The 12,572-nt window shown below is 35.9% G+C and overlaps 1 protein-coding gene across 6 annotated transcripts in view; it reads right to left on the bottom strand.

Annotated features, from left to right (window-relative positions):
- POU2F1 (POU class 2 homeobox 1) overlaps positions 1-12,572 on the bottom strand; it is a 113,222-nt gene that overhangs the window by 31,012 nt on the left and 69,638 nt on the right. For 5 of the 6 annotated variants that reach the window (XM_081953342.1, XM_081953341.1, XM_081953340.1 and 2 more), the window contains 4 exons: positions 9,894-9,988; positions 3,646-3,699; positions 1,973-2,092; positions 50-229 (listed from right to left, as the gene is read on the bottom strand). In XM_081953342.1, the coding sequence (XP_081809468.1) occupies positions 50-229; positions 1,973-2,092; positions 3,646-3,699; positions 9,894-9,988 (449 nt within the window). The remainder of the gene's footprint in view (positions 1-49; positions 230-1,972; positions 2,093-3,645; positions 3,700-9,893; positions 9,989-12,572) is intronic. The other variant, XM_081953344.1, reaches the window with a different exon arrangement.

Consider the following 12,572-nt stretch of genomic DNA (forward strand, 5'->3'; position numbering starts at 1 on the left):
AACAAAATAACACTTGGCCAACTAAAGCCATTAACAGTTTGAACCTCACCTGTGCAATTTGTATCGGCTGAGATAGAGGAATCTGTGTCATGGGCGTTGCAGCAGAAGCTGAGATGGTGGCCCCTGCAGCATTGTGCTGCTGACTGGCTGAATGCTGCACTGCAGCTGCCAGCAACTGTGCCTGTGCCTGTTGTAGTAATAATTGCTGCTGGGCTGGTGTTAACGTAAGCTAGAAACAAGTTTTAGGACATTCATTAATAAAAGAAAGGAAAAGCTGCTTTCTTAAGTGTCACTGTTAATTTCTGAGAAGTTTTTATTAGGTAAGCTATTTTATATTTTTTGCTTCAGTAAAAAAAAAAAATCAAGCTATCCAGTTAATTTTACATCACCCAAATGGGGCTGGCATGTGCTTGTGACCGTTTGTACGACTGAGATCAGAGAAGCAAGAGTCTCCTCTTCAAGATTAATGTGAAAAAAGTAATTAGCAAGCAAGCAGTGGAGAGAAACAGCACTGACAGGAAATAGCAAGCAAAAAGAACAAGCCATCATTGACAGGCTTTGAAAGGAAATTTACATCCACCAGAAGCACAAGCGATTAGCCAGATGAATGAAAAATAGCAATACTGGCTGTGGTTACCAAACAACTGATAATACTCCAGCTGCTTCATATTAGTATGAATCCCTGCCATGTTCCATCGTCCCCATTATGCCTTAAGATATAGATGAGGAACATGTGCACCATTTGTTCCTTTCCAAGGCACCCCCTCTTCCGTCTGTCTTTTTGTTTTGATAACATTGAGTTGGTAAGTTGACATCTCTGCCAGTTTCCAAACATGCATTATCTCTATGAAACAGGTGGCATCGAACTCCCTCTGACACATTAATATTCTCCCCAGTTTCTGTAATGAGAGAGCTGCTAGGTTCAAAGACCTGGATCCACCCCTTATATTACAGGCAAGAACATTTCAGCAATATGACCTACACAGCATTTCAACAATCTTGAAGGATGCTGAATAGGTCCATGCAAACATACACACATAATCTTATCATAAGCCTTAAAGAATGATGCTCAGATTACAGTAAAATTGTGATTTTTATGTTATTTTGCTATTGTTATGGCATACATGCTCAATTGAAAAATGTACAAAGAGCTCAACTGAGAAGCCTATATAAAGAGCTTTTCATCTCATGCCAACTTTTAAAATGTTAATCTAAGGGTTCATTTTTCTATATGAAAAAGAGAATCTCCACAAACCAAAACATGTATTCAAAGTTACACTTTAGGATGAATATTAAAATACCTGATTCAATATTCATGAATAGGAGAGTGGTTTTATTGTGATTTCAGAGACACCAATACATTTCTTATTTCAATCATGTAATAAGTTACATTGCTGTTTCTATGATGCTACTGATTTCATCACAAATTGCTTGTCTTCTAAAATTTATGTTTCAGTTTCAAAAGAGTAGAAAACAAATGTGTAAAAATGTACTAACAGTTTAGACTGAGGTTTTGTTAAAATTATCTGTATCTATAATCACTAACATTTTGCAATAGAGCTGCTTTGCTTAGGAGATTTCAAATGTACTTACATTTACGTAAATATATTGTCGTAGCCAGCAAGGACAACTACTGCCACCACATATAAAATTAAAAGTGTGAAACTTAAATATAACATATTGGGCCTAGAGATCAAAAGTCTATTCTATTAGAATCCAGAATGTCATATGAAAAAGCAATATTTAAAAGAAACAGCAAAGAGAATTTTTGTACTTTCTCTCTACGTAATTATCAGAAAAATCAAAAAAAAAAAAAATCTCAATTTTGTCATCTTGTCAGAGATTTACAGGAATGCATAATATTGATAAATTCAGATTCACTGGGATTACTTCATTTTCCTTTTATGGGTTGTTTGGCTAATACCACAACTTGAGAAGGTTGCTCATTCTCATTCACTACAGCTGATCTTACCCCAGTTATCTGCCCTCCAGCCAACATAAGCTGTGTTTGCGGTATGGCCGCCTGAACTGAAGGCTGCTGTGAAGGCTGGCTTGGCTGCTGAGTGTCCCCAGATTCTTCATTAGATTTAGACTAGAGAAAGAAAAATACAAACTTTGTAGATCACAGCAGTTATTAGTGTGGACAAAAACATATTCTACTGTAGTGTTTCCCCGTTCATTGATTGCGAATTAATTTGTTTTAAAAAAAAAAAAACACTTTAAAAAACTTATTCATTTCTATAGGTAATCATAGATAATAGATGGGGTTGTATCTGCTTTCGCACCAGTAAGAAACAAAATATTTGGAATAAAAGAAAAGAACAGTAATTTCAGGTTATTTTCATAGTTGGATAGAAATGAATATGTTGAATACATAAAGCCTCTGATTTATTATCTCCCTATCATTATGCATTGGCTTAAACCAATACATTAATTAGTGCTGCTAAAGCTTCCAAACTTTCCTAGTCAATGCAATGTTACTGATAATTCTTAGATGCACACCTTCACCAAGTATGTGACATTGCCCAACCCTATTAAGTACTGAGAAAACCAATACTAATACACTGAAGGTTTGGATCACAGGATCACAATTTCCATATATCCATTTTATCAATATGGCATTCAATTTAAACAAGATACTAAAATGTTTGTATACCAAACATACCAAAGTACCAAGGGAAAGAAAACCAACACTCAGAATACAAATATTATTTCTAATCAGTGAAGTTCTGGTATTTTTAATGGCAAGCTCAATTTACATATTTAAACTATTTTATAGAAAAACAAATTAATATATAGCCACAAGGTAGGAAATGCAAGCAAGAAAGCAAAAGAAAGACGGGGGGAAAAGCCCAAAGAGGGGTTTATGCTAATTAAAATCGTTTATGGAGAACATTAAAATTCTGCATAGATTTGCATATTTTCCACCACCTGTTTTGGGGACCGCAGAGCAGGCTAATTAACATAGAGGCTCTGATTAATTCTGCCAGTCATTGAGAGATAATTACAGCACAGGACTGTAAACATTCTGCACTGGAGATATAGCCTGTTTGCCAACATCTCTCTCTGGGATTGAAAAATTACCATGGCAACCAAGTCAATGTTCAGCCTCTTTTTTACAGAAGAAGGTCACTTTTCCTATTCCTTTCAGAAGCATCATTGGTAACTAGATGTGTGTTCTAGAGGGCTTCAAGAATAGCCTTCGGTCTTTAGCATTCTTATAATGAAGCCACTTCAAAATACTATTTGTTATATTCCTTTTCTTTTTTAAAACATTGAGTGAATGTCTTCATAGTAAGAATCAGAGGATCACAATTTGGTGTAGCATCATACAATACACAAAGCTTATTTAGTCAGCTATATATCTTTGATAGAAATGAACAAGTTTTAGATTCAACTATTGAAAATAAATGTATTTTCTCCAACATTGTATAACTTTCCAAAATGATATACTAAAAAGGTAGGATAAAATGATGATGATGATGATGATGATATTCGCTTCCGTTAATATAAAAGGAGCTCTTTTTTAATAGTTTTAACAGCATTAATTGCTGTTGAACACCTAAGTTAATGATTATTGTGTCACACTATTCATATTTCAACTAAATGGACTGAGACAGATGAGAAATTTATAGTAATTCTTACCTGTACATTTAAGGATTGGGCAGCAGCTTGTAAACTTGATCCAGGAAGCTGAACCTATAAAAACAATTCATTTTTATGAATAGAATCAGCAAAATAGCTACAAAGTTTCCCAGCTTGAAAAACATACAATAAGTATTAAGTCTTAAATACTACTTAAACCCTGAAGGCTATAGTAAGATAGGCTAATAAAATATTCTAGTTAGCAGAATGCAATGGCAGTATTTGCCAAGAAAAATACATTGATATGAAATCATAATAAGTGAAATTTGCTAGGACGTTGAATCCCATTGCAGAATTGAACTGATCGGGAATGTTTCAGTAGTTGACTAAATCAAAACAGCATTTTTTATGAAGCAGTCCAAATTAGAATCTTATTAAAAGTTCATTAGAAATTTGTGGAGCACAGAATAATAAATAATATGCATCTCACTGAATGTTAAATTTCTTCAGATTTTAACATGTTGTGTGAACCTTTGGATGGTAATGCATTCTTTATAGGTTAAAAATCACCCCAATGAAAATTTTTAAAATGTTCTTCTCAAAGAGACTATGGCAGTGATGGAGAACCTATGGCACGCATGCCACAAGTGGCACGCGGAGCCATTTGTCAGGGCACGCGAAGCGCTGCCCTGTCAACTGGCCAGCGCGCATGCACGCGCTGGCCAGCTGAGTTCACCTTTTTAAAAGCTATTTTTCGCCTTCCCCAGGCTCCAGAGGCTTTATAGGAGCCTGGGGAGAGCAAAAAGAGCCCCCCCGCCCCCCGGAGGCTTCAGGGACTGTCCGGAGGCTTCCCTGAAGCCTTCGGAACGCTTAAAACCACCCTCCGAGCAAATCGGAAGTGACTTCCGGGTTGCTCGGAGAGTCGTTTTAAGCGTTCCGAAGGCTTCAGGGACCGTCCGGAGGCTACCCTGAAGCCTTCGGAACGCTTAAAACCACCCTCCAAGCAAACCGGAAGTGACTTCTGGGTTGCTCGGAGGGTCGTTTTAAGTGTTCCGAAAGCTTCAGGGACCGTCCGGAGGCTTCCCTGACGCCTTCGGAGCGCTTAAAACGACTCTCCGAGCAAACCGGAAGTCACCGGAAGTCAGAGGGTGGTTTTAAGCGTTCCGAAGGCTTCAGGGACCGTCCGGAGGCTTCCCTGATGCCTTCGGAGCGCTTAAAACCACCCTCCGAGCAACCCGGAAGTCCCTGAAGCCTCCGGAGGGCCTCTGGGGGGGCAGGGGAGGCTCTTTTCCCCCACCCAGGCTCCTATAAAGCCTCTGGAGCCTGGAGAGGGCGAAAAAAGCATGTAAAAATGGAGGTGGGGTCGCGTGTTGTACGCGCATGCGCAGTGGGGGGTCGCACGTTGCATTATGGGTGCGGCACGCCTGCACACGACCCCCCCTGCGCTCCCCCCACTTGTGGCACGCGAGCCAAAAAAGGTTCGCCATCACTGGACTAGGGCATCCTTATACAGAAGTTTAACAATTTTTTAAAGTAGGGATTTCCACCATGTTGTGTATCATTTTCATAAGAACACAAACTTCCAAATTATAAAGGATATGGATTTTCCTACATACTGTGTTGAAATACAGCACAGCTCTGGGAACTCATATATATCAGGTAGCATATATGTAAATAGGAGACATAAACAAGGTAGTTAGGATATAAGCAAATACTCTTTTCCAACTTTTTCCACATTTCTGGGTTGTATTCCACAAAAATATAAGAATGCCATCTGTCACCAAGCAAGTAATTATCCTGTAAAAAAGCTTCTATCAGCAGTGCCAACAGCCAGTTTAATCTCTCTCTGCTCAGTAGTATTACGAGATAGTATTCATTAGAGAGGTTTGCAAACCAGCATTGCAACATAGCTGTCATAGAGATATGATGAAGGTAAAAACAATTTTGGGTGTTTCAATTCTTTTTGTAGTATCAAATTATGAATATGTTTCTCTTACACATGATTGGCAAAAATACTTAAGACCACTTTAATGAAAACTAAGTTCAACATGCTGCATTATTTTTTTAAAAAAATCTCATTAGATAATTTGAATGATGCTATGCTATACATATTTGTATAGCCCAAATTTTATTTTTAAATAAATTCATCCTATAATAGTTAACTAGAGAATTGTGACCCATTGGGTCATCATTTCAGAAATATTTCATTACCTGAACAAAAAGGCAGAATAACTAAGGATGAGGAAAAAAGCAAATGGAGCAGGAGCAACTTGATTTCTTGCTGGCTTTCCCACAGTTTCCTTGTAGGAAACTGGCAGTGAATGTTTAGAAATCACTAGATTGTGACTGCAACTGAGTGTGACAGCGCAGCCACTAAAGCTGCCACAACTTTCCTACATTTTATTCCCACAGATTTTATACGCATTCTGTAAGTTAGTCTGAGGTATGCTGATTCCAAAATGGTGGTCCTATGATGCACAGTTTCACCAACTGAAGGTTACAAACAAACACATACACGCACACGAGTTTAGTAGTATATAAATGGCAAAAGACATGTTTGAATTTAATCTTTTATACCTACTGCCCAGTGACAAATTTATATACATTCTAAATTATTTTAAAATGTATTTTAAAAAAACAACCAGCACACAAAGCTTAGGAATAGTGGACAATAGATGAATTGAAGATGTTCACTAGAGGTAGTACAGACTAAATGATTTAATTGTTAGAATACGTGTATTGTAGAATACGTTTATATATATATATGTGTAATACATGTAGTATAGAATACATTAAAATTGATGCATGTATAGTATTATGTATATTCTCATGCATGTTCCTTGATCACCTACATGTATATACCCTAGCATCATCCTGATCATTTTATGTATTACTGCCTTGTTGCATTCACTTCAAATACCCAATATTCTATTACATTTCACTGTTAGTGAACATTATATGTCCCAAGGCTAAGATAGCCAAATCACGTTGATTTTGTTTACTAACATATTTTTTCCTGCACATCTCATCAAGAAGTATAACCAAAGTTGATTAAGCTAACCGATTTTCATAGTAGCACTAGCTGTATGCTACATACATTGCAATACCTGAACTGGGCTTGGAAGTTGAGACAAATAATTTCTATGGTTTGTACAAGAAATAGTACGGCTATGTATACAAAATCGCCAGGACTGAGGTTCAATCCAAAGGAAACTCTATTAGGAAGCACAGGCTTGTTTTCTTGTCTATACCTGAGAAGGTTTATGCAAGTACAGGAATGCTTCTGTGTTCTGCCATTGAAGAATACACTGTTACTGAAACTCAAACTGTGAATTAAGTCTTTCTCTTTTTTTAAAAAAAGAATACTTTACTGTATAGAACAACACTGTATAGACACTGTATAGGCAAACTAGGACTATTGTTGTATTTTCTATTACAGGTAACTGATTTCCTAAGCCCTTTCATGTACAATACATTGTAGTAAGACAGTTGGGAAAAGAGAAATCCATATGTAATATATTTTCCATAGAACCAGCATTACCACCTAAATTGTCAGAAAATTCTAACATCTGTCAGACAAACAAATAGAAGTGTGAGAGAAATTGATCTTCTAAAACAAATTTTACCAGGTGTAGAAATAATGAAGTCTGGCAGCTGGTAGGTAGACAGATAAAATTTATTTGCCGCCCATATCGCTGTGGGGCTACTCTGGCTGGCTTACAACAATACAATGAAAAATTTAAAATATATATATGTAAATATAACAATAGTAAAACAATGAAACAATAAAAATAAAGTACTGCAATATTAATTAAAAGATGGACATGGAGAGAACAGTATGGCCAGGGGGAGGTAGGATCAGCTAGTTAGTCCAACTATCACCTCCAGTGTTATACTCCTTCATTGGGTATCAGACCAAATGGAAGAGCCAGGTCTTTAAGCTCTTACAGAAAGATAGGAGGGTGGGGGCAGACCTTACTCCAGGGGCATGGATGTTAATGATCATGCCTTTCTTTACTTTTATGGGAGAAAAGTACCTGACAGCCATTTATTCTTACAAATAACAGCGGAAAAAATCCTTTAAAAAAAAAAGACAACTGTTTTTCACTTAAAAAAGTAAATGTGAGAAGGGGCAATCTCTTCTAGGCTATAGTAACATTTCCCAAATTTCCAATATTTCCCAAACAAATAAATAAAATCTGTTAAACTAAAATCAGAAGGGAAACATTTGCTGTCCTTTCCAAATCAAAATTCACTTTCTATTTTATAAGAAAATAAAAACATTTATTATGTGCTCCACAGAATTTGGAGGCAGGGTTTGCTTTTGGAATTGAGAAGTGATGGGTCTGACAAATTAACCTCCAAGCATGCCAATATTAAAAGCCTCTTTGACTATAAGATCAGGTATTGGAGAAACTCCAAGATACAAGTACGATTTTGGCAGTACCCTAAAATGACCAAGAAGGAATGCAAAATTTTAAATAGTATATAAATAATATATAAAAAAGTGGATTCTTTTGATCAAGAACCTCCATGCACTTATCGCATAAAGAATAAATGTTATATAGAAAAGGGATAGGCAAGCAAGAATCTCTTTTTATCTCATCAAAGCTAATAAATTTTAAGATAATTTTGATTTATTAGATGTTCTAAGGTACCCAAAAGATCAAACAATTTACACGTCTAGGAAACACCAGTGCATTGTAAAATTATGATTTAAGTTACAGATTTAAATGTGTGTTACATTAGAATATGAAACTTCTTTCACTCCTTAGCAGCACTACACTAACTTCCTGACTTCTAGAATGAATAAGCATCTCATTTAAACATGGGTTTTAAAAATCTGTCATCCTACTTTGAATATGACAATAGAAACAGTCAAGAAACTATTTTTGTTCAACTACTCTTTATGTGGCAGACTCCTTATTCATTTTTTCCCCTTTTCGATAGTAAGAATCTGTAATGGAAAATTATTTTTACTATCAACTGCCACTTTTTAAAAATAGCGTTTTACTGAAATGTTTTTATGTACAGTATATACAATCACTGTGCTATCTCTTCCTCTGTTTGTACATATTTATCTCCATGTTTGCCAACCACTTGATTTGTAAAATAAATAAATAAAATAAAATAAAAATTCATTGTCAAAATCCTTCATCTCATTCATGATGACTACTGGAAATTCTTCTGCTAACATTCGTTTAACTATCCCCCTAATTATCTGGTTAGCACTTAGGCTTCTAGTGTCTGAGAACAAGAGCTTTTGAAATCAAATGTCTGAATCAGTCATGTTTCCATCTAAGTACATAAATCCAGTCAAATTAAATCTAACTCAATAAGGCATGAAACTCTTCAAACTTATTGTTTATAATCAAGTTGTGTGTGTTCGTGTGTGCATGCACATGTGTATCTTTTGAATCAGAATTGACTTTCTAGAAACTGCCTGGACTAATCCCTGTAGTTTTCTTGACAAGATTTTTGGAAGTGGTTTGCCAGTGTCTGTTTCCTATAGCTGGGAGTGTGTGACTGACCCAAGGTCACTCAGCTGGCTTTGTACCTAAAACTTGATCTCGGTACTCAAACTAATGGTCTCCCAGTTTCTGGCCTAGATGCCTTAACTACTGCATCAAATTGATTATCCTTATTAAAGTGATCCCGCTACAAAATTTGCATCATTCTAGACAAATTAATTATTTGGATTCCAAAGCCATCAACAGTTATTGATAGTAGCTTTTACCTAGAAACTGAAAATAAGCAATAGTCCAAGCAATGGTAACAATTATCATGATTTGCAGCCTCTAGTTCACTTGAAGAATCACATTTTATATAATAACTTTTAGCTGAATTTCAGTATCTTTATAATCAGTAAATTATAAAGATAATTGGAAATTATTTCATTGCTCTGTTAATTGTCTTTTTGACAGCCCTTATATTCCAAAAACCTTATGAATGTTCATAATTTATGCAATTATTTAATATATGCAATTGTATCATGTGCTAAGAACATTGTGTAATTTTGTGGATATGCATGGATTCCTTCCCATGGCAATATCAGACACTGTAACAAAGGACATACTACATGATCGTGATGTACTCTTTTTATAAAGAAACAATTGAGCATTTCTTTTTGCTGTTTCCATTTTCAACTTTCTTCCACATGTTGGCTGCTAAATATTTCTAGAATCTGGAAGATTTTATAAAAATTATTAAAATATCAGCCTTATACTCTACTAATCCTGAACATAAAAATTATCTATGTGACTTTTTTCAAGAGGTCTGTATAAAAGAAAAAAAAAAACCATGCTTACCTGATGAAGATGTCCAAGGAACGCCTGGGCTGTGGAGATTGCCCCTGGAAAAGGCACCGTCTGTTTCTGAAAGTCTAGGCCATTTGTTTGTGTGCCTAGAAAAGCAAAGTTATAGCCAATTAAAATTCTTCTTAAAAGACAATTCTGAAAAAATTGCTGGTTCCTTAAAATGCAAGTAGCAATTTAAAGACAAAGAGCTTAAAGTGCCCGGATTTTAAGTCTCGGTATTTAGCAAATTTTAAATATTACCACATTTACTGTTCTGTTTTAAAGCCACATTAATAACCTACAGTAGAATAATGTTACTAAAATTTCCATCATAAAAGTTAAAAATCCAACTAGCTAAAAATACAAATATATAAAGATCAACACAATAAAATACAAAACAGGATCTAAAACAATTAGTTGATATAGAAGCTAAATTGCTGAAGGAACTATGATATTGTCTTAAAAATGTAGATAAACAAACAAGTCTTAGGTCTGAAACCAAACAAAAAAATAAAATAAGTGCTATGCAACTTCTCACATCATCCACTAAATCAGTAATCACTATTAAAACGATTCATTCTTCATCCTCACAATGATAGGCAATTGGAGAACATTCTCAGTACATGATGGATACACAATACTGTATTGCAGAAGAATTCCTCAACTTAGGACCACAATTGACCCAAAATTTCTGCTGCTAAGTGAGACATTTGTTAAGTGAGTTTTGCCCCATTTTACAATCTTTTTCTTGCCACATTTGTTATGTGAATCTCTGCAATTGTTAAGTTAGTAACATGGTTGTTAGCTGAATCTGGCTTTCCCATTCACTTTGTTTGTTAGAAGATCACATGACATCAGGACATTACAACCGTCATAAATACAAGTCAGTTGCCAAACATCTTACTTTTGATCACATAACTATGGAAATGCTGCAACAGTCATAAATGTGAAAACAGTCAGTTATTTTAATGCAACTGTAACTTTGAATGGTCACATATGAACTGTTGTAAGTCGAGGATTACTCATAATCAGAACACCTGAATAAATATAGTGTTAGGAAAATTAAAAAGCACCTAAAATATTAATACAAAAAGTTTACAATAAAGTTAAAATAAGTCGGGAGTATAAGACGCACTCCTCTCCCCAAAAGTGGGTGGAAATGTCTGTGTGTCTTATACTCTGAATATTGCGGCATGGGGAGGGGAGGGTGAGGCACCAATCAGCTGCTCTAGAATGGACTGTGACAAATTGGCGCTGGCGGCAAATGGGCTGTGGTGAACGGACGGCAGCAGCAAACAGGCGGTGGTGAACGGGCTACGGTGGTGGCGAACGGGTCACAGCAAACAGGCCAGATGAATACCGAGTGGATGCTGGGCGGCAGAGGCAGATTTCCCCCCCCCCTTATTTTCCTCCCCAAAAGCTAGGTGCATCTTATAGTCTGGAGTGTCTTATAGTCCAAAAAGTACAATAAGTTGAAGCAGTGCTGGTTCTTTAAAATATGACAGTAATAAAACATCTTTAGTTATATCGTTAATTGCTTTGGACTGAATTAGGAGCTACATGCAGCCCACTAGATTTTTTTGTGTGTGATCCCTAGATTCCTCCAAGGGGTGAAGCTAAACATCTACACTCCTTTTTTGCATTTTTGAGGCAATTTAAGAGGAACAATTGATAGCTTAAGTCTTGCAGATACTTTGTACTCATTTTGTTTGGCAGAACTGGTCAATAGCCCTGACTACTTGTATAATACAGCCTCAACATATCACAAAAAAATCTCAAAATCCTTTCAGCCATTAGAAGTCATGCAACCGATACAAAATGTCTATGGAGATTCTCTGTCATCCAGGTTTGATTACAAAGATGCTTTTTCAAAGAAAGACAAAGACAGTCCAGTTGCCTTTTGAAAAAGTATCTTTGGGACAACGGATACTGAAGAAATACAACATGGAATCAGATCACAAAAGTAAGTGAACATGGAAATATAAAACGCTAACACAGAAAAAGGTGAAAAATAAAAAAGGTTCTAATATTTGTTTGATTTAAATATATTATGATGCTTGAACACTTTTCATCAAATTGATTCTTCCAAGGATACAATAACTGGGTTTGCTGGCAGGAGTAAACAACTTACTAAAAAGTTCCTCAAGGCTGAACATAACAATCAGAATTTCTGTTCTTGGAAATAAATGGAAAAGTACTACTTTCTCTATTTGAATACATAATATGAACTCTGGACAGATTAAGATTTATTATCCTAACCTATAGCTTCAACAAAATATCTTAACTTTATAGAATTTCAAATATATGATTTAGCAACTTTTAGTGAAACTAGATAGTAAACAGAAACTACATTAGATGCTAAAGAATGCTTCTTTAAGGGACGGAATGATACTGTCAGACTTGGAAGAGATAGGGAAGGCTTCTCAAGAGACCATGCTCTAATGCAGCCATTATAGACATGTATTACCCATCTCCAATCTTTTCTCTTAACAAATGTTGAGAAGATGTTAGATGGAGCATTGTATCAGTCAGGGTTTAGGCATGAAGACAGAATGAAATCCTCACTGGTTCCTGTTAATAATGACCAGACATAATCCTGCCTATTTTTACAGTATAGCTTCAACATGTCACACAAAACCTGGGGCAGCTCTTCAGTCATCAGAAATTATCCATTTAGATGGGGAGAGGGTG

Source organism: Natrix helvetica, assembly GCF_964273705.1.
Source record: "Natrix helvetica genome assembly, chromosome: 4".
NCBI lineage: Eukaryota > Metazoa > Chordata > Lepidosauria > Squamata > Natricidae > Natrix > Natrix helvetica.